Source organism: Watersipora subatra, chromosome 10 (assembly GCF_963576615.1).
Source record: "Watersipora subatra chromosome 10, tzWatSuba1.1, whole genome shotgun sequence".
Taxonomy (NCBI): domain Eukaryota; kingdom Metazoa; phylum Bryozoa; class Gymnolaemata; order Cheilostomatida; family Watersiporidae; genus Watersipora; species Watersipora subatra.
In genome coordinates, this window is record NC_088717.1 from 38,693,532 (window position 1) to 38,717,358 (window position 23,827).

Below are 23,827 nucleotides of genomic sequence, written 5' to 3' on the forward strand. Positions count from 1 at the left end.
CTCAGAATCCTTTTCTTGTAGGATGGAATGATGTCGGATTCCACAATCCTAAAGTGAGAACACCAAACATTGATGCTCTCAGAGCTAAGGGAATTGAGCTGACCCAGTCTTATGTACAGCCAGTTTGCAGCGCGTAAGTTTAGGAGCTCAGTCGAAATATGGCTTATGAATTATGTCATTGTTATTGTTAAGTAGGACATTGTTATAAATCTTTGTGGTAAAAAGACTTGAATCAAAACAGCAATAATTTTATCCATTTTTGATTAAAAAAGGTTTTTTGACAATGGAAGTGACGGATAATGCTGGATAACTTTTACCAGTTGAATAGTAAAACAAATTGTTTGCAATTTAAAATTCAAAAATGTTTAAAATTAATTCATTTTTCATTAATCATTAGTAATGTAATTTAGCTAAAGACATTGAGAAAACTGCTAACACTTGAAAGCATCGCGTTTCTTCAGTATATTTGATAATAATGCTGCATCTAGCATTAACAGTTTAAAAATGATTTCAAATGTTTTAAATCAATTATTTCAATAAATCAGCCATATTTTTTGAATTCAGGTTTTTAGCAAAAAAGTGTGTGCCATGATCAGTCAAAATTATTTCAGTAAAACTTGTAGATGCAGATCTACAAGCTGGCTTTAATACACTGGCTGTGATGTAAGTGCAACTCCAGATTGTATCAGCTTAGGGAATAAAGTGAAAAACTACATACTCATGATTATAAAGTTTTTATGGCTAACATAAGTTGTAATGACCAATACCCTAGCTGTCCTCTACCTCCTCTTATATGTTATATCATTTTATTACAGGACAAGATCTGCTTTCTTGACAGGAAGGTACCCTTCTAACAATGGTCTTCAGGTAATCAAGTTATAAGATACATTTCAGATCAAAAGTTGAACTCTATTGGTCTAAGCTGAGTGTGTAGGCTTTCCTAATTGTGTCTGTATAAAGGTTTTACTGCTCGTATTTTATATCAAGTTAAAAAAAGACAGTTTAAAATATAACTTGAAGGAAGAGCGCATCACCAGACCAGTCCAATTTCTGATACACTATTAACTATAATGCTGAACTCCTATAATACCTGTCTAAAAATCATATGAACTTAGATAGTGTAGCTATCACGATGCAGATTTTAGACTGTCATCTGACTAGGTCAGCAATTGAGACGATATTTTCTGCTATTCAGCTGTTGGTCATCATACAAGAAGCTCAGAGCTGCCTTCCAGTAGAGCACAAGACCCTCTATGAGTATATGAAAGATGAAGGCTATGTAACAAAACAAGTGGGCAAGTAAGTATATCGGACATCTGTAAGCAAGCATCGCTACATGAATGCATGTTTTATAAATATTATTATTTGAAACTCTTAAAAGGAAGTCCACTTTAATGTAATGAAGGAAGGATGATAAGGAAGGATGTAACCAAACAAGTGGGCAAGTAAGTGTGTTGGGCATATGTAAGCAAGCATCGCTACATGACTGCATGCTTTATAGTTATTATCATTTGAAACTCTTAAAAGAAGTCAATGTAATGAAGGAAGGATGATAAGGAAGGATGTAACCAAACAAGTGGGCAATTAAGTATTACAGAGGCTTACACACTGATATAGTATGATGTTATTCGATTGGTTTCAGTACAACTAAAGGCTTGTGAAATAAGTGAATAATTTTGCAACACATATTAGATACACTCAACGACATATTGCAACATTTGGCACATTAATTACTTTCTATAATCATGCAGTGTCGACAGAAGTTGAAGTTCCTATTAAAAGATTGTAATCAGTTCCAATCCTCTAAGTAAGCACAATAACCTGTGTTTTTTGGCAAGACTGGTGCGTAGGCTATGAGGACCTTATTTAGCTCATCACTTTATGCTTCGCTAGTGCTTTTAACGATGAGGTGGTACTCACCGCATGCAGTGAAATGAACTGAAACAGAGCTGTAAAGTTTTGTTGTAAAAGTTCGTTGTTTTAAGGAGTGAGTTTGCTTGGTAACAAACCCCGAAATGTTCATCTACACCAGCATAAAAAAACTTACCCTGTAAGTGTTTCTATTTTGGAGTAGATGAGCATTTTCGGTACCTTCATTGTATGTATAAATGTGAAAAGTCTTTATTCTGAATTCCTTATTTAGGTTTCATTGTTGATGGACACAATTAGCAAACATTAACTAATAGCGCTGTATCAAATTGTAGAGTCACAAGTCACGAGTGAAGTACAAGTATTTTGATCAATTTTAGGTGGCATTTAGGATATTGTGACGTAAGCTGCCTACCAGAAAGTCGAGGAGTTGATCAGTTTAGAGGAGTGAGAACTGGTGCTGTTGACTACTTCAACTGGAGTGAGTTTCAACTTGTTGACAGTTGTCAAAATACATAGGAGTTTCAACTCATTCGTTAAGTGACTCAGCTTACAATGGAAATCGTGACAAACATGCGTTGCTTGCTTGTCTTTGAACACCAAGTGATTGAAAATCTAATTATTCTAAGACAGTATAAGTTTTGCATGAAATGTACACTTAAATGTTATTCATTCCAAAAACACAATGTTTATGTTTATCTTTGTAGCTGATCACACCGTGCTTCAAAGAGTAGTGGATGGCTCACCAAGTGCTGAAAATATTGGAACCCACTTGTCAGTAAGTGTAGTTACTATGATAAATAATGCACAATCATTTTATTTGTAATCACTCTTTACGCTATCTAGAGAGCTAAGATAGAATATACCAGGAATGGCCAATGATTTTGGTCATGATCTGCTACGGCAGAATCTGACAAATTAAAGATTCACAACGAGCTGAGGGTGTGAATTTTTTTTAACCAAATATAAACTTGCATTTATTTGTGTACATCTTAAAACAAAGCGTCAAATACAATTTTGAAAAACTTTGTTTATATACATAATTTGACTAATAATCACTGAATGAACGTGCTATAATAAATATTTTTGATACCATTGAAAAAAAGGATGAATTTACAAAAATTCCATGAAAAGCTTACAAAAATCTTTGTTAAACCAAATTTTAAAAAATATTGTTTGACAGCCAACTTGAAAGACCCATAAAAACTACAGATATTTATATACGGATCTAGATCCGCCATTTGGCCATAGCTGAAATATACTTTAAACTTACATACAACTTTTATATGTTGATCTGTTCTAAATAAAATACATGCTCGTCTGGTTAATATAACTTAAAAAACAGACTTGAGAGTTTTTTGAAAATGAAATAGAGTTGATGATAATAAAAGTTTTATTTTTATCATGTGCCGACTCTTTTCTTAAATACCGCTCTAATGTACACAATTAAAACATAAATAGCATTTTTAACGAGTAAGCCCACTACATTCACAAATGCCTTTATTATGCAGATACAAATGTTCGTATTATTCAAATACGAATGTTTGTATTATTCAGATACGAGTGTTTGTATTATTCAGATACGAATGGTTTTATTATTCAGATACGAATGTTTGTATTATTCAAATACCAATGTTTGTATTATTCAGATACGAATGTTTGTATTATTCAGATACGAATGTTTGTATTATTCAGATACAAATGTTCATATTATTCAAATACGAATGTTTGTATTATTTAGATACGAATGTTTGTATTATTCAGATACAAGATGCAAGAGATGTGAGAGAGCTCATTTTAGCTCATCAAAACAATCCAAATCCACTTTTCATGTGGATATCGACGACTGCACCGCATGATCCGCTCCAGGTGAGACCAATATTTTTAGGGGTTTACAGGTGTTTTCAGGCTCTATCTTATATATTCAAGTTAGTAGTTCAGTGTATGCATGCTAACAGCTCAAGTTAAGTAGAAGACTTCTTCACAAACAAAACCCTGCATTATTTTAGCTTTGATGAGAAGTGAATGGTACAGTTGGTCGTGTTTACTGTTTGTGCCCTGTAGATTTGATACTAAAGTTTAGCATGTAAACATTTTTAGAACACCCCTGAGATGTTCGCTTCACATAGTTTCTTAGATGAGACGGTACTTGAGACGAGACTGAGGCGAACCTATCTCGGTATGTACAAACACTTTATGGCCTTTCTTCAACATTTTCTGGTTTGTTCCTTTACTGCTTTGTGGCTGAATGACTCAATGGTTTTCCTAACATATTTGTTGGTCACTAAAAATCATTAGCAATTGATTACTTGTGGCAGCTTGATCATTTGGTGACGATCATTTCGAGCATTGATCGTTTTGTATTTACTGAAGTCTTCAAGTCGGTTTTTTGTAGCAAAGTCTCATTGCTCAGAATCAGTTTGAAAATGCATGGTTTGCTTAGTAATGTTACTAGATTAAATCTGAATTATGATTACTCTTAAATTCGTGAAAAAATGTTGAAAACCCTAATCATAGATAAACTAAAAATGTGTTTTAAACCATATCATTTACACAAAAGCTAAATTTTAATCGTATTACATGAGTAATTAGATAGAGAAGACATTTTGAATGCTTTATACATTAGATTGTTAAAGTAAAAGAAGATGACTTAACTGATGAACTTGCAAATGATTTTTAGTAAATGTCATAATAAATAATGGTATTTTTCTATTATTTGTGATTGTTTGTGATGTTTGAGATGATCTGAATGCCAGGATGTTTCAAGGTTAAAATCGATCCAACTTGACCATGATTAATACGCTCTGATCAAGCGATTGTGCAATTATGATGTGTATAACTTCAAAGAGACTGACACAATAGAGACACACAATGCTGCAATTTGAAAGCATTAGCCAATATCAATTATAGCAACGATAGCAACTAAGGAAATCATTTTGGACATTTCTTTTCCGAACATTTATTTGCTATCAAGTTTTATCAATTTTATTCTTGAAATGTCCAGGTTATCAGATCATCTCAAACATCAAAAAACAACTACAAATGATTAAAAAATACCGATGCTTTCTAATAAAATTTATTAGGAATGTTCCGGAGTTCATCATTAAACCTGGTTCAGCAGAGACACTAGAGTAGTTTTGGTTGCCTTGAGAGCCTTTTTGGATATTAGCACAGTATTATATTAATATAATAATGTAATAACATATATTATATAATATTATATTGATATAATATCATATATTATATAATACTATATTAATATAATCATATAATATCAATATTACAGTATTATATTGGTGTATGTATTTAGATAATAAACTAATAATGTGAAGCAGAGAACATTTGAAAATATTTTCTATATTACTAAATTACTATAAAAGTAAATACACTCAATGTCACAGAATCATCTGAACAGTTTACTGGTACATGTATGTTTTCAGGACTTGTCTCTGCTCTGGACAATCTCGTTGGAGATGCAATGCAAGCTCTAGAGGATGCGGGTCTTGATGATAACACAATAATCATTTTCTCTTCAGATGTAAGTATCTCTTGTAACAAACAAAGTTCAACATAACTTATATCAAGTTTAGAAAATATGACAAGATAAATCACACAATACATGCATTTTAAATTTTGTAGATAAAAACTTATATACATGTAGAATAAAAGTTATTATTCAAAAAAGCATATACTAATAATGATAATATATGTGTGATATTTAATTATAATCAGTTAATTAAAATTTAATATTTTAATTAGATTAATATTTTAGTATTATTCTTATGGTTGTTATTGTTATGTATACAGCTGATAATTTTGTGTTTGCCTTGAAAAGGTTTTTTAACAGAGTATGCGGGACATTTAAGCATAATCTGTTAAAAACTTAAATTGAAAAGTAGTTAATTATTGTTTATATTTGTGACAGTAATTTAGAAAAAAAACTAAATTGTTTAAAGATCATATAGTAATGACAAAAGAAACAAATTTTCAAAATTGACACTTGAATATTTTTGCAATAAAAGCCTGATACAAGATTAATTACCGTTATACCCTGAAACATTTAAATATCACTGGTAAATGTTTGTCTCTATTTACAATGATCAAACATTTTAAAAACCTATTGTTAATTTGCTAGAATACAATAGTTAACTTTTTTATTAATAGTAAAATGAAGCAACTATTTGCAATGTATAGATATTCAAAAGTTTACAAACAAAAAGCTTTTTTACATTTTGTAACCTTTGAAACCTGTGGCTATCTCATGCAAAAACGTTATTTTAGAACTTTATATGTTTATAGAACGGTGGAGCGGGAACCTCTGCTACATTTGGAGGGCGAGAGTATTACGCTAACAACTACCCTCTTCGAAATGGAAAGAATTCTTATACAGAGGGTGGAGTGCGTACCCCAACTATTTACTATGACCCACGGCTTGCTCCTAGCACCCGAGGAACCTCCAGAGATTTCCTTATACACATCACCGACTGGTTACCAACATTTGTGGAGCTAGGAAAACGCCGAGGAGGTAATGGAGGCTCAGGAGGTAATGGAGGCTCAGGAGGTAATGGAGGCTCAGGAGGTAATGGAGGCTCAGGAGGTAATGGGAGTGGTGGAGGTGGCAGCGGCCGAGGAGGACGTGGAGGCTCAGGAAACCAATTTGCAGGTTTGGCACATTCCCAAACCAATTTGGCACATTCCCTCCACAACAGATCGTTTTTTTTGTATCTATAGATAATTTTTTATGACTACAGATAACTCTTATAAAAGTACAGACATTCTGTGTTCAGATGCATAGAACTGTTTGATAGCTACAGATAAACTTCTTCGCAAGAGCAAGAACACATAATTAATATGTGTTCTATATATATATATATATATATATATATATATATATATATATATATATATATATATATATATATATATATAATGCTGCATCTTAAAGGTCTATATAACATTTAAAGACACAGTCTTTAAATGATATATAGACCTTCTGCAAAATCAAGTAATTTTTGAATAACAAAAGATAGTTTTTTATTACTTTGAATTCTCTTTTCTGCAGCTTAATTCATCACTTTTGTGCTGACAGAACAGCTCTCTCTTTTTCTCTTTTGCTCTCTCTTTCTTTCTCTATTTCTCTCTATCTTTCTCTCTCTCACTCTCTCTCCCTCTTTCTCTCTCTCTCTCCCTTTCTCTCTCCCTTTCTCTCTCCCTCTCTCTCTCCCTCTCTCTCTCCCTCTCTTTCTTTCTCCCTCTCTCTCTTTCTCTCTCTCTTTCTTTGCTATTTAATAGAGAGAACTTTTTTGTGGCCTTTGATCTTGACTTCACATAAGCACACATATCTAAGTTACGTGTGTACTGATATTTTCGACCTACTCTTTTGCAGGCCTTGATGGAAAGTCTCAAATAGAGAACCTCCAGTCAAATTATAACAATCCAGCTGAAAGAAAATACCTAATAAGGAGTGAAATGCTAGTAGCCCTCTCTGATGCAACAGGAGATATTAACAACCCTTCAGATTGTGCTACAGAAGATGCAGCATACAGGTACAGAGAAGTAAACTAACTGATACAAAAAATTTTAAGGCATAGATGTGTCAATATATTCCCAATATCTCCATACATGGAACATCCCAGTCATATTATTTCTACATGAATCAATATTCTTATAAATGAACATGATTGATAGAAAACCTGTAAAGTGGAACTAAAATGAAAGATCACATGTAAAAATCTGTTATAAATATACTTAATCAGTTTTTAGCTAAGTTTTAAGTCATTCTGAAACTTACACAGCTTTTCAAGTGCAAAAAAATACAAACACAAAAATGTCAACTGTTTTATAACTTTGCATCAGCGGGTGTGAATATGATCCAGAGCATTAGAACTTAAAATTTTTTGTATTTTTGGAAATATTACATCTTACTTTTTAAGTTTGTGAATCAAAGGACTTGTAAAAAGCAGGTAGTCAACACATTTTAAGAAATCACTAGAACATTTGTCTACCACATTTATTTTTGGCCAACAAACTTTTTGATGCAATTTGTCGTTTTGTTTAGAACACAATTTTTTCATTAGATGTCTACTCATTTCAATACCAGCTTATGGTTTGTAGATGGATGGACTGGAAGTTGATTTATGGTGACCAGTATTACCTAAGAGATCCAGCAACAGTTCCTTCTGAGTGGCCAAGACCTGAGGAATCTCCAGAACTTCCTGAAATTACTGGAGATGATTGTCACAGAATAGTTGATGGCCAGAGAGTTGTTCGGTGTCTTTTCAACTTAGCAGGTGATAAAAATAAATATGAAGCTTGTTGTCATGGAAATGAGGCATCACTAAATTTGGTTCAAATAATTATTGCTTCAAGATTTTGTTAAAAGAAACAATTTTGACCAAATCATAAATAGGTTTTTGGTAGATTGACAGAAAACCAACACATGAGAAAGTATAATTGAAAATATTATTTTTATATTTAAATTTGTCGATAAAAAGATAATCTTGCTAAGCTATACTGTAGAATTAATTTCTCTTCTCCTTTTTAAGATGATCCGAATGAGCAAAGCAACCTCTTTGACCTGCGGCCAGATATTGTTGAAATGCTTTTGACAAAGATACAAGACGCCAGAAGAGAGTCGGTGATGCCCGTCTACCGCACAACCCTCGGAGTCTCTGATGTCACAACACAACCATTTGGAGAGTTCATCATACCTCGACATGACTATTGTATTCCTTCTATTGATTTCCCGTTAGTAGCAAATGATCCTATGTGTTTCTTTTAAGAGCAAACCTACGCAGGTTACCATAGCTAATTGACCTTTTCCTGAGTTTGGAAATACGCTTAGTTGATTTTATAACCGTTCATGATATTGATGCCCTTCCAATAGCCAATAAGATAATGTTCAATGAATGATGGTTTTAAACTAACTTGACCCTAAGTTGATATTCTACTTTTTTATACTTTATATTCATTTAGTATGAATTCATCAACATATGTAGGTCAGCCTGCATATTTTTAAAAAAGCAACTGTTGCCAGTATTTGAAGAATTTATGCTTATAAAGATATATTTTCTATAGTCATATGTAATATAAATAAATCAATTACACATAAAATTTAATTACCTTTATGTTGAGCTGAACTGCTTCATGTTTATGCTGTCCACTTTTTAATGGGCTTGTAAGGCTCCACATACATTATTTCACAAGAAAAATACACTCAAACAGTATATAATCTTTTTGCTAGTGATAGCAATTTGTTCTTAAAAAGAGTTTTTTACATATACCAATCGTTTACTTAATTGTTTGTAATCAGATTGCTTGCAAGCATTAAAACTTTTAAGACCTGCAATTATTTAATATTACTACTCTTACCATCTAGTAATCCTCCAAGTGTGCCGATGAAGGAAAGAAACTCACTCAGTTATTCCAAAACTTCATAAGGCAGTTGTATGGCACTGAAGTAGTATGTTTCAAGACAATCTTTAATCTCAAACTTCAGCCATGGATAAAAATCATGACACACAGCAGACCAACAGACACACTCTCATAGTAACATATAAATAGAGTTTAATAAATAATAACCAAATTAATTAGATAATAATTTAGTTAATTATTAGTTTAATTAATAGTAATTGCATTGAACTAGGCTGTTGCTCCACTTGTATAGGTTTTCCAACGGCAAGTTCACAAAGCTGCCTTAAAACATAAAAAAGTATTTCGGTGAAAGTTGAGCTTATGTTATGTAGAAAAGTTGATTTCATTAAACTGGCTCATTAGCATTTTATATTTTCCTTCTTTTGTGTGCAAAGTAGTAAGTGGAAGATTACTAAAGCTTTGCTAATATTTACCATCAAACAGTTTTCTGTGTTTACCATGTGTTGAGCTAAAACTACAAAACAATTACAATAAGTTTGGCATTACTCTTCTGGAAAAAGACTGTTTATAGAACTAAGATAATTATGAGTTAAGTGTTAGTTTTCCTTTACTAATATACACTAACTTTTTTTACTAAGAAAAATCTCCAAAATACAAAGAGAACATGAATCTTACTTTGAAGCCATTATGAATTGCTTCAAAGAAAGGTTGAAAACTGGTAAAAAAATACTTGAGCGAACTGTGCACATATTACTTCGCTAATCGTGTAAGTAAAATAGATACTTACCAAATGGTCTAGAAAGACCGAGGAGTGCGTTCGGCTTGACTCAGCTCTTTTTATTCTCACTTGGCATTCTTCGGTTCAACTCGCCTAATTTGAGCACAGAAAATCTCTTCGAATTCAGATGCATTTTCTACTCAAATTTTACGGTTGAACACTGAATTGCTCAATTAAGGAGGAAGTCCAGCACCAAGATTCTACTTCAATTAAAAGAATACTAGTAAACAAACTGGACTACCGCTTGTTATAGCAGTATGTTTCCGTTTAGTAAAATGGACGTCTAGCTTTACTGTTATCACTATTACGTCTGCTCTATGATGCTTTTTGGGTATGCAATATATAGGTAAATCGGTAATAATGTATTCTTAAGTATTCAGAGCTTGTGAGTCAAATCAAGTATTACATTATTTATGATAAAGCCTTTCAAATTACTCTTTGTTATTATATAGACTTTATCCAATCATAATAGGCAGCATATGAGCAGCAGCAGGTGGCTGTAGTTAACAAGACAAGTTACAAACTTTCAATCTGGTTTTCTACTCTATATTATCAATACTTAAACGCTGGCAGTAACTATTATCAATGATATTTAAGTAAAACACACCAGCTTCATTATGCTATAAACTTCTTTAAAAAAACTTCTTTCATTTTGCAGCGCAATATGTCTTGAGATAAATGTAGTTTAAATGCTTTAAAAAGGTTTACAACCTTTTGTAAAGAGATTTGTAAGATGTACTTTAAAATTGAACCCTACTCTTACAAACAAATCCTTGATCAAATTATTTTTAATATGTAATAGAATATAAATGAAAATCAATCAGTCGTTGTTTTGGATGGGTGTTTATTGTAATAAGCAAATATTCGATTCATGGCTAAGAGGGTGGTCAAGAAGAAGGATGTTTTGTCACAGTGGTTTTGTAATCTCATCCTAAATGCCACAGGTATACCAGTAATTTGGGAATGATGAAAGCACCGCAGACATGACACTAAATATAAAGCGTGGTGTGACTTCTACATCTCTACTTAGTTAGTAAAAGTTAAGAATGGAGGTTGTGAAAGCCTTCTTGTTGCTAACTCTAGGAGCTTGTATCGCTGCTCAGCGTGGAGAGGGCAAGGTACAACCAAACATCATTTACATCATGGCGGATGATATGGGTAAATTTGACAGCATTTTTTGTCGGTGTTTACAGTTTATAGAATATTTAAAAGGAGGAAGAATTAATTTAAGTTTATTTTATAGTTAATAGTTAAAGCTATGTTAAAAGTAAGTTCTTGTTTGAAATACCCAACTTACTTAGTCATTGGTAAAGGGGAGTAACTCAATTGATTTGTTCAATTTTTAATATTTAATAAACCTAAAATTAATTAAAATAGAAACTGGACTTATATAGATTTTTGGGATTTATATAGATAATTTAATCTTCTTAATTAACAAAAACTTATCTTGCAGTTCAACTGAACACAAACTAAATAGCTTACATTATGTTTAGAAAACATAAAGCATTGTATTTTGACATATTAAGTATGGGTATAAATCTCAAATGAAATTTCGCAAAAAAACTAAACGTTCTGTAAACATTGAGTTCGATAATATTGTAGCCATGGCAATAGATAGAACCTTGGCTAAATACTTGGTAATAGTAAAACCTTGGCTAAACCTTTAGGAAGTGTTCTCAGGAGCTTACCCAATTTTAATAGGCACATAATTTAGTTATTGGTTTTGAATACAGCCAATAAAAGTTCATTAAAATTTTATTATAGCAACAGTATTATAATTTTTGTGTTGAATGAAAAACTTGATAATGCTTCCATTCCAGGGAATGTAAAGAATTTAAAGATAAAGCTTAGAATGAGGTTCTGTAAAATAGGACTTACCATTGAAGGGAATTACACAACATCAGTATTTGTCAATAAATTGTTTTCAATATACACGTATATGTATTTACTCTTGAATCGGTGAATTTATACATGAAAATAGTTTTTTAACATAGTCATTGCTTACTTAAATTAACAATACATAAAAAGTAGTTTTATAAAACTTGAAGGCCTTTACAAAGACTCGCAACATTAAAACTTTGAAGAATGAGGTCAATCACTGGCTCATGCCTTTTTATTAGATAAAATTTATTTGGTGAGAATAAGGAATCAAATGTAATTATTGAATAGTGTTGGTTCAAAACCATTTCACTTAGTAAATATTATTCAATCATCTATTCAAATGATCATTAATATTATAGATGACAAAGAAATCAGCTAAATGAACTAAAGACTTAAGACTTGGGTCATTTAATAGTACTACAGTAGAGAGACTGCAGTTAGTGAAAAGATCAAAGGCCATTTGATTTCATAGAGTAGAATTTGATTTCATTCATAGCTTCATATCCCTGTAATTTTTAGGATGGAATGATGTCGGATTCCACAACCCTAAAGTGAAAACACCGCACCTTGATTCTTCAGAGCTAAAGGAATTGAGCTGACCCAGTCTTATGTACAACCAGTTTGCTGCGCGTAAGTTTAGGAGCTCAATCTATGTGATACAGCTTTTAATTTATAACATTTGGCATAACCGATATGCTTTTGCCATAGAAAAGTGCAGACTCTAGTGGTCACAGGTATTAATTATTCAACCACTTCGTTAAGATTCATTTAACCTTTCAATTTGACCTTAGGGTCAGCTATAACCAGATAGCTAGGCCAGTTGGATTTACTGCCTTCTTTCTTCTTCATTCTTCTTATTTTGGTCAATTTTTACTTCTTTGATTTTTTTCTAATCCATTTTTACTGTAATAAGATTGATATTGAGCTTAAAAAGCGTTAGACATTAGAAATTTATCTTAAATGACAGGCAGAGTCAGAGACTCTATAGTTTGCATCATAGTTTTAAACTAGCTTTTATTTTACATTGGTACATGTATATAAACCAATATGAGCTTTGCTAGTTCCAAACACACACTACTATACCATTCGGTGTGCTAATATATTGCACACTCTGTCATGTGATTTCGTTTTGTTCAACGAAGTATGTAAAAGCTGTAAACTGTTTAACTAACTAAACAAGATAGTATATTTATTCAAAATATAAAATTATTTAAACTAATGGAACTCTGGAGTATGGTGACTCCACAAATCCAGCTTAAAATAAAACAGCTTTACGCAAAATCCCAAAGTTTCTCATACGAGCTGTAAGTTTTAGTTTCTGCATTTCTAGAATTTTTAACATTTGTCTACGAACTGACTAGTAGTTATGCAAAACTTACTCTTAAACTTAGTATTAACTGATTACAGGACAAGATCTGCATTCTTGACAGGAAGATACCCGTCTAACAGCGGTCTTCAGGTAATCAAGTTATGAAATACTTCTTATACAGTTTGCTAATAGTTTTTTGATTAAATATCAAACTCTTAAGTTAAATATATTTTTTAACTTTTATGATTCTTGCGTGAAAAACATGTGACCTTACAAAGTATAGCGATTTCAAAGCAGATAATATCTAATCTTGTCTGACGACTAACACTTGGTATTCTATTTTCTGATGTTCAGCTGTTGGTCATCATACAAGAAGCTCAGAGCTGCCTTCCAGTAGAGCACAAGACCCTCTATGAGTACATAAAGGATGAAGGCTATGTAACAAAACAAGTGGGTAAGTAAGTACATTGAGCATCTGTAAGCAAGCATCGCTACATGAAGGCATGCTTTATAATCATTATCATTTGAAACTATTAAAAAGAAATCCGGACGCACATAACCAAACATTTAACACAGCACTCAATATATGACTGATCTGACGCACCAGTTTCCAGTAATCCTTTTATATAAATCCTCCGTAGTCATCTAACTATGAGGAATGACCAGCAAGTCCGGGTATACCGAGTAGTTCAAGGAAACAATGACCATGTTCAATTTTCAGTTATGTGTACGTTTAAGTTACATTACGTAAAGTTACGTTTTAGTGGCTTTTTGACAGCCGACACTTTCTGATTAACCTGATTAATTGTTACCTTGTAAGTGCAGTCATACCTCGACGTACAAGTTTAATGCATTATGAGACTGCTCATATGTCAATTTTCTCTTATCTCAATGCATTATTTCCTATGGAAAATAACTAAATACAAAATAATCTGCTACTATGCTATAAAAAACACATAAAAACAGGACATTATAATAGAAAGTACCTACATTTACTCAGTGGATAGAATCTGCAAAAATATATATGACAACATTAATACCATGTACAGTATTGTATAGAGTTCTTACCTTTGAAGACAGACTTAGTGGCTAACGGTGATGCGGCAGCACTAGAGACTAGTACTGTATAATCTACAAAAGTTCAGTCGCTAGACCTTTTGTAACATAACAGAAACTTTAAGCATTGTTTTTTGCATGAATTTAACTTAAATAAATTTAGCTTATTAAACATACACTTAAAGCTAAGGTTTAATGTTTTACAAAACCTAACTTTAATTCTGTTTTTGTCATAACTTGTTATTATTTGTTTCCGGCTTGACGCTGTTTGCGTTGCTGTTATTAAAAACTTTAGCTGACCTTTTAAAACTTTTTAAACTGATTCGACAAAAAAGACCAAGCGATGCTGTTCTCAAAAACATCCTCTTGCCTATTTAGCCGTTTAGTGGCCATCAAGAACAAGCTAGTAGCTAGTAGCTCGTATGCTCTTATCTCAAAGGTTTCTTGTATCTCAAAGCTGAAAGGTGAAATAAATCTTGCTCATATCTCAATTTCCTCGTATGTTGAAGCACTCGTGTATCTTGTGGTATAACTGTACCGTGCTCTAATTTACAGTACAGCCATTAGTCTGTACTGAATAATGACAGTACTGTAAAAAGAACTGTCAGAACAGTAACGATGAGTACTGTACTGTACTGTAATAACAGTACAGTACTCATCGTTAGTACTGTACTAACTGTACATTACAGTTAGTACTGTACTAACGGTACAGTACACTCAGTGCTGTACACCCTGTCATTAATGTACAGTGGTGATTTGGTCACTAACTACACTAATGACTAAGTGTACTCAGCACACTTAGTCATTAGTCAGAAACAAGGTTAAAGTTCACTAATAAGTCTACTGCTGTTTTGCTGTGCGCTGAAACCAGGCAACCATCTGCTGAACTTTATATAATTAGCTGTAATATCTTGTTACATGACTCTTGAGTTATTCATTCTACAATTGATGAATCTATTTTAGTCAACACTACTTTTCATTAAATAATTAAAAAACTCTATAATTATCACCAGTATGATGCAGTATTGCAAGTTGTGAGAGATCGTCATGAGTAACAACAGCAATTATTGTTACTACGGCTATTATTACAACTGTAATAATTACAATTCATGTGCGCAACTATTGTTAAATGTGAAAAAGGTGGAAGGGCACAGGTAATAGTGTGCTTGGCTTGGAATGTGAGTATGTGGTTTTGATTCTTTTGCAGCGTAATCTTTTTTCTTAATGTTCTTTGCACATGGTACGGATGGATACGGCTCTTATTATAGTAAAGATTATTATATTATTCAGCCTTTGAAGATATACATTTAGCATTATCATAAAACTTTGATTATTACTGTTCTAATATTAATACAGGTGCTAATATTCAGAGTTTCAACTGTGACCGAATTAGACAGCCACTTTTCTGCAAGGCACAATGGTTGCTGCCAAATACGAATAAAAAATAGACTAAAAATATGGCTATTTCAGTTGTATATACAATCGTTTTGTATTTTATTTTTGCATTAAAAATATCACAAAAATCTACCATTCAGTTCATATTAATAAAAATACAGTGCATTCTTTTCAAAGTCGTATCAGTTACCCTGGATACCAATATAGCCTCATTTATTAGGGTTCATATTCAGGTGATTTTTACTCATAACTACGTTAATTTAAATAGCAAGAATTGTATGCACAGTTCAGTTGATGTCGGACTTTCAAACCATAAAAGCATATCTTTAATTGCATCAAATACTTCTATACCCGAAGGTTACCCAGACACCCCCAGCGTCTGTTTAAAGGGCACAGACCCCTATTTAGGCTTATCTAGGCTTGACTAGCAGGGTAACCATCTGGACAACATAGAGGAATAGGTAGCTCACATAACCAAATACAACAGGTGGTAAGAAAAACCTGATACAACATGACAACTTTAAAGGTAGTTGTCCTCTCTCGTGCTTGGCTCTTTACAGAACAAATCAACCAGTGATGATCAAACAGAGTTTCCAGACTCTTTCTTTTTAATAAAAGCAACGAGTAGCGAGAAAAAGATTTGCTACTTTTTTGTTCCTAAATTTTGTCTTCGATGTTTTATGAGTGTGAGATGCGTTTTATGGTCAATTCTCAGAAAAAGGTCTAAAGTTTGCTAATGATGTGTTTACGTGTTTACAACTTACACTCAAAGTTCTCAACACAGAGAAAGAAAAAACTAAAAGTTTCAACATAATCTCCCAAAATTAAGGATTTATTCCAAATTTTTTAAGACTCTTTTTCATCTAGATAAACCTGTTTTTTGGTTAGAATGTCTACCAAATGCTTTAGCGATATTACAAAAAAGAACTGTCAACAAGTTGATGTAATGTTTTACTTGTACTGCTGGTATGTAACATTCAGGTGGCATTTAGGATATTGTGACACAAGCTGTCTACCGGAAAGTTGAGGAATTGATCAGTTTAGAGGAGGGAGAGCTGGTGCTGTTGACTACTACAACTGGAGTAAGTTTCAACCTGTTGACAACTGTCAAATTACATCCTTTGAAAATTGAGTCAAATTTTGATTTAAAGCAAGACAATTTGTAACCAGCTGTAACCCTTCCAGTTTTCTCGGCTAAAAGGGTAAAGCCTCTAAAAAAAGTTAGATGATCACCCCCGACCTGTTAATGGTTGAAAATTTTCAGTTTGTTTGGATACAGATGACTCAGGAATGTTTATGCTTGTACATCACAGCAACATAACTGTCAGAAAGTAACATATGTGGTGTAGGCACACATCCACTGATAAAATTAATTTTTGTTTTAACTTCATTGCACGTAATCCTTTGCAGCTGAAGAGTCGGTGCTTCAGAGACTGGTAGATGGCTCAGCGAGCACTGCATATATCCGAACTCACTTGGCAGTAAGCAGTTACAACAAAATATTTTATTTTAGTAAAGTCGATTTTGGTGACTATCTTATAAGAGAAGCGTTGTCCCATTTGATAAGAGACTCTGTAGAATTATATATGCAAAACACTTTTCTTTGCTGTTGAACAACTAGTGTTATTGGCTTTTAACTCAACAGGACTGTATATTTTGACATTTATCATGCAACTTCTAAGCTATACAGTTAACATCTATGTAGCTATATATATTATAAAGCTTTATATATATCTATCAAAAATCGTTTTTATAGCATTTTCTTATTCAAACAGCAGACAGCAAGCCATTTTGGTTGATCGTCTTCAAACTTTGACATGATTGGTACAAAGAGCAAAAGAACAAATGAGAAATATTATGTTTTAATGCTTTGCTTTTTTTTTAATTGAAAGACTTTGTTCTTAAAAGCTATTACACAACGCTGCTACGCACAACTTGTGTAATAGCTTTTTTACTTATCAAACTTTAATTGAGTAATAGAGTTTTTAGGTTTTATTGTTTTTCACTAAATTAATAGATAGTTTGCTTTTGTTAGATGGTTCAGTATAAAAATAAAACTAATAAAATAAAAATGGCTTCTCCGCGGTATTTTCTCTTTTGTAGTATGCATTGTTGTTGGGCATTAAAGTGTATCAATAAAAACAACTTTTACAATTTATTATTCATTTTTCTTGTAAAAAATAAAGTGAATCAGAAAGAAAGCAATTTGACTCATGTAGATACAAAATGCAAGAGATGTGAGAAAACTCATTTTGGATCACAAACACAATCCAAATCCACTTTTCATGTAGATAACTCCCACTGCTCCCCATGATCCTCTGCAGGTGAGACACTCAGGCTTTGACATGAATTCACTGTTACATTTCTAGCAGTAAAACAATAGCTCAAGATAGCTTTATATTTATAAAACTAGCCAAATACTTGGCATTGTACGGGTATTTAATACAGCTTATAAACACTGGCAGGTAATGTAGTCACCATTGGCTAATTTGAGTAAGCTAGTATATAGATTGCTAAACTTATTAATAAAAGCCGTGAGAGCAAGCTTTAGTGATGTTGTGCATAATACAGTGTCGCTATGCGTGTTTTAACCAATATAATGACTACTTGTTGTATCCTGGTAGCATAATAGCTTAGCTTGTCGCCTTGTGTACGCGAAGTTCTGAAATCAAATCTCCTGCAATACAGATTTTGATTGCTAGATTTTAATCGCCATAATTGGACATAAGGTGTACCAAAAAACAAACACCGAGATTTATATGAATAGATGACCAGAAAATTGATATATGTAGACTATGTAATTTTGTCATTCGTATGCCCAGTTTTGTAGCAATTTATTAAAGTATGCACACTTGCAGCACTTGTGTGATCATAATTGCGTAAAAAGATAATTATTCCTAACGATTTATAAGCACAATCCTTACAACGGCGGTGCGCTGGGCTTCGCATTCAAGCAGTCAAAAAGGGTACAGTTCCTGTGAAGTGCAGTATTTTTTGCTGGCACTGGCTTCAAATAGATGTACACAGTTCTTATTATAGAAAATAGTTAAATTATCTCAAGTTACTAGCTTGAGTTACTCAAATTTAATAGGTAAAGAAGCTTAGCCAATGGCAACTACCATACCATTAAATTTTGAGCGAATGTGTAGCGTAAAAGGTAAAAAGATTTTGTTCAACAATCTGTTTAGTTAAACCTCCTGCTTAAAAATATTTGAATTCTGCAATGGCAGGACACAATGAAATGAACAAAACCTCTTCACTTAGAAGTTACAAGGATAAATCTATGTATGTATATATTTCTCTAAGTTGGTCTGTCCGTGTGTTTGTCCAGCTATAGCTATTAAAATCTTGGAATAATAAATCTGTACCACAGAAAAGTTGATCTTGAAGCCTTCTGTTCACCAATCCAATCCCTCACCTATTTAGCCACACCAGCCTGATAGATTCATTAGGGAATATATGTTGGTATATGGGAGCAAATAAGCTGCCGTTCTCTGTTACAACACAACAGCCTGATGGCATAACGACATGGAAAGCAGGAACTCTTATTAGTAAGCCTACTCAAATTATTCATTAGCAATGTGTCCTAATAGCAATGTGTTGCTAATAGCAAGTGGTAGGCGACTACATCACTTCTCATTGTTTATAAGAGGACTTTTAAGCCCCCGGCAACGCCGCGCATCCAGCTAGTTTTGTATATACATGTATGTTGAATGAAAATAAAAAAAATTTCAAAAACTTTTTATTACCTGTGTAACCTCGAGCATTCAGTTTGTCTTACTCTAAAATAAATTACTTCATGAAAGTTTTCGGAAAAATTGTTTTGTATTTGTGAATTTTTGTTAGCAAATGTTGGCAGGTGCAATAGTAACCAGCGCGTAAACATTTGTAGAACACTCCTTAGATGTTTGCATCATATGATTTCTTAGATGAGAATGTACTTGAGACAAGACTGAGACGACGATATCTTGGTATGTAGAAATATGTTATACCCTACATTCAGCACGTTGTGTATTTTTTGTGATGTATGGCAGAAAGAGTCAAATACTGTCAGCAATGATTTAATGCAAAGCATCAATAAATTTGAACATTTACAGCTACTCATATTGTTAAATCTTTGCTTTTGCTGTTAGGTAATCTGTATACTTCTATAACGGAGCATTTATTTTGCTCTACTCTGAATCAGCTAGTCAGAGCAGTTAGCTAATCTAAAACCATTCCATTAGCCTGCAAGCTTGGTTTAAGTTTATCACAGGCAATGAGCAGTTTTACTCTGAAATCCTTTGGCAGTAATGTTTCTCATTATTAAAAACTCATTTAATGTTATGTTCTATGTTGGCTACACTTTTCTCACTACATATATCACAATTATAATTACGTAAAGCTAATAAACACTTTTGTCTACCTAATATTGAACTATAAAGTTATTCTTTTATTTTAAAATATAGTTAATGTGATAAATGCTATAAAAACGCTTAAAGTTTGTGTTCAGTTGGTTAGCTCAGTGATGGATTTATTATGACTTTTTTATTATGATTGTGTTATTTTTGTTTTAATTTTTTATCAGAAAAGTTGAATGTCAATGGAATCAAGCATTTTATGTGGCTTTGACAAGGACAACTCTAAAAATCCTTAACTTGTTTATATTTGGCTAATTAGGACACAAAAAGAATCATTTAGAATAAAGTAGAGACTTGATAAATTTCATTTTAAACAAGTTTATGGTTTTATTGGGTCTGCAGCACATTGATAAACAAAATTCCAAAAAAACTGTTGTCTTTCCGCTTTAAATCAAACCAAAGCTATTGCTTTGAATCAAGTGCTCTTATAACGAATAAGATTCAAGTCAAAGAGATGTGTTCACAAACTATATTGCTTGCAGTAATTGATCACATTGCCAGTTTAGCACCACAGAATTTGGTTTAACTATCTGCAGATTATTACTTAGTATGTATACACTTAGTTTTACAAATATTTGGAAACCACGCCAAAATGATATAAATATGGGTTTTTAGGACTCGTATCTGCATTTGACAACATTGTTGGAAGAACGATGAACGCTCTGAAAGATGCAGATCTTGATGACAACACAATTATCATATTCTCTTCAGATGTAAGTATTCTATATTTATACAAAAACAGTCAGAAAAAATCTTGTGTCTATTAAAAAGTTGAAAACAAACATCAGGTTACTATAGAAATATTCTGTAGCTGTCAAGTGACGCAGGTGCTAGGATGCATAACTGTCAAGTGACGCAGATGCTAGCAGGGATAGCTATCAAGCTGAGCGCCTGAGTGCAACTCTTGTCTAGCAATCTAATTTTCTCAACAAGCAACCAACCTTTGGTTTTGTACAGACGGACAGAGATGGCTCTCAGTATAAAATAGAATTAAATTACATTAACCATATCGTACTTTAATTAACATTTTTGCGATCCTTTGAGTATGGAAAAATATTTAACATAGCCTTCAAGGCAACTTCTTAAGAGCGCACATCTTCATCAATAACTATCAGAAGAGAGTTGATAAAATTGTTTTAGCTTAACTGTGAAAGTTAAGATAGTGTTGTTAAGTGTATCAAAGAAACAGTAACAGCTGTCTCTTTGACTAATAAATCACAAAAGAAATACAAGTAAATTTAAACAATCTTTTTTGACTCTTTATTGGTTAAATGTGCACAGAAAACACTTCTGCATGCTTTATACAGCATTTTACGTTATAAAATAAACCCAATTAGGCAACCAGCTTTGACTCTCTAATAGTAGTATGTGTAGAGAAAAATAATTTTCACAAACTGTAGCTAAATTAGTGGGTATCTTTAGCCAATTTCATGTAATTTTCAACAAGAAGAGAAAAGAGCTCTCTGCAACTGTTTTTTTTTCTAGAAATTTATGTTTGTAGAATGGTGGCACAGGAACCTCCGCTACATTTGGAGGCCTTGAGTACTACGATAACAACTACCCTCTGCGAAACGGAAAGAACTCTTATACAGAAGGTGGAGTGCGTACCCCTATTATCTATTATGACCCTAGGCTTCCTTCTATGACTCGAGGAAGTACTAGAGATTTCCTGATACACGCCTCTGATTGGCTGCGAACATTTGTAGAGCTTGGAAAACACAATCCAAATCAAAAGATCATATTTGGAGGTGAGTACCTGATAACACTCACACACCTTTAGTAGCTTAGAACAGGAGGATGTAATTAAAACAACAAATAGCATTGGAATATATTACATTGCAATGTGTCAGAATATTGTGGGATAATACATTTTAAATTGTGTATGACGTCAGTGTTTAATACATTGTGGTATAACATTTTAAAGCACACAAAATAGACAGACTTTTAATGACAATGCAAAGCTGTTACTGTATTAAAAAATTTACTAAAAGGTTTTCAACACCACGTAATTCTTTGGCTAAAATTATCATTTAATGCACTTAATTTTACTTATTCATTTCTCAACATATGTATGTGGTAATAGATAAAAACACAATTGCAATAATTAGCATAACCTAGCACAGTTTTGTTTAATGAAGCCACTTTGCTTAGCTTTTTTTATTATTTGTAACAACTATAATCCTAACTATACCGTATCCCTATTAATAACCTCATCAAAATGTAGCTAACTTTTTTATTTTAGTAGATAACCTCCTATCACTTCAGTTAACCTCTTGTATCTTCTTTGAATTTTGCCATCACTATGGAAAATTTGTTTATATCTGCAAATAACTGTTTTCTTACTTGAGTAAATCTCTTTATTGCTGCAGAGGACCCTTTCGTTATCTTGGCTAGGTTTATTCTGGCCGCAGATAACTTTTTCATTACTGTATCCAGCCATTTAATAGCAGCAGAGAATATTTCTAAAGCTAAGCTTATTTTATCAAATTTGAATGGAAATTTCTCTACTCTATCGATATTGTGTTTTAGTAGTCTTTAGTAGTCTTTAGTAGTCTTTAGTAGTCTTTATAAATCAGTTTTTATTATCAATCAGTTAATGCTGCTATACTAACAAAAATAATATTTAAATGATCTTTACCAATAGGCATTGATGAAAAATCTCAAGTATCAAACCTCCAGTCAACCTATAACAATCCAGCCACAAGAAAATATCTAGTAAGGAGTGAAATGTTAGTAGCCCTCTTTGATGCAACAGGAGATATCAACAACCCTTCTGAGTGTGCTACAGAGGATGCAGCCTACCGGTACAGAGAAAAACACAACACACCTGTTTACAGTCAATAAAAGTTTCGTTAAATTATGTATTTACTAAATGCTGCTATCAGTTGTTTATTATTTAACGACTCATTATATATACTTATATTTAATCCAATTTAAAGAACAGACTTTAAAGAAACACTAAAACATATATATAAGTTTTCGAGGTATCTCAGTACGCAAATATGCCCAGAGTTTTAGTTTAAAAATTTTAAAATACAATGTATAAGTGACACATTGATAACTTCTAAAATTATTTTTGGACAATTAGGCTAAACTTAGTTAAGTAAACATTACCATTAAGCAATAAGCATTTTTATTTTTAAAATATTTGGGCAATGGTTCTTCCTATTGCTGAAAAATCATTGAAAGTTGTGCTCATTGTAGGCTATACACTTGTTATTACATATGTTGTAATTCTTTTTTTTTTTAAACTATCAAGCACTTTTGTTATACTTAATCTTGAACCAAAAGTTTTATTTATATGAAAATGTAGTCAATGTGCTACATGCTTTAAACACACATAGACTTTGTGTTTGATTGTTTAGCTCAAGAATGGACTTATCAAAAATTCAAGTTTCTGTCATGTTCTTAACGTTTTTTTATTATTATTTGTTAAAAAAATTGATTAATAATAAAACTAGAAATAGCTTTGTTTAGAACAACTCAGAAACTCTTTAAAAATGAGCTTACACACATCTTTGGTAGTTTTTATCAGAAAGTATTGGTATTTTTCTATCATGGCGAGTTTTTTATGTTTGAGGTGATCTGACTGACAGAATGTTTCAAGATTAAAATCAATAAAACTTGATCATGGTTAAAACGCTATGAAACAAATTTTGGAAAGTGATGTCAATAATTGTTATCGTTACAGCAGTAGTAGCGTTACATGTATCTATTCCGAATAGTATAACAGGTGAGTATATGTTTAATAATACTTTTCTTTAC

The 23,827-nt window shown here is 32.4% G+C and overlaps 2 protein-coding genes across 2 annotated transcripts in view; both read left to right on the forward strand.

Annotated features, from left to right (window-relative positions):
- Positions 1-9,079, forward strand: part of LOC137407050 (arylsulfatase B-like) — a 38,679-nt gene extending 29,600 nt beyond the window's left edge. Inside the window, exons 4-15 of the mRNA XM_068093656.1 lie at positions 22-133; positions 816-867; positions 1,196-1,299; positions 2,250-2,350; positions 2,577-2,647; positions 3,634-3,738; positions 3,970-4,048; positions 5,310-5,407; positions 6,169-6,532; positions 7,256-7,415; positions 7,984-8,159; positions 8,415-9,079. Of these exons, the coding sequence (XP_067949757.1) occupies positions 22-133; positions 816-867; positions 1,196-1,299; positions 2,250-2,350; positions 2,577-2,647; positions 3,634-3,738; positions 3,970-4,048; positions 5,310-5,407; positions 6,169-6,532; positions 7,256-7,415; positions 7,984-8,159; positions 8,415-8,650 (1,658 nt within the window). The 3' untranslated portion in view covers positions 8,651-9,079. The remainder of the gene's footprint in view (positions 1-21; positions 134-815; positions 868-1,195; positions 1,300-2,249; positions 2,351-2,576; positions 2,648-3,633; positions 3,739-3,969; positions 4,049-5,309; positions 5,408-6,168; positions 6,533-7,255; positions 7,416-7,983; positions 8,160-8,414) is intronic.
- Positions 9,080-13,120: 4,041 nt separating this feature from the next.
- LOC137407052 (arylsulfatase B-like) lies at positions 13,121-22,906 on the forward strand. Its single transcript, XM_068093657.1, has 8 exons — positions 13,121-13,206; positions 13,310-13,361; positions 13,566-13,665; positions 17,073-17,143; positions 19,567-19,633; positions 20,678-20,775; positions 21,564-21,810; positions 22,707-22,906. Exons 1-8 carry the CDS (start codon positions 13,121-13,123, stop codon positions 22,904-22,906), a joined length of 921 nt encoding a protein of 306 aa, XP_067949758.1.
- Positions 22,907-23,827: the final 921 nt, after the last annotated feature.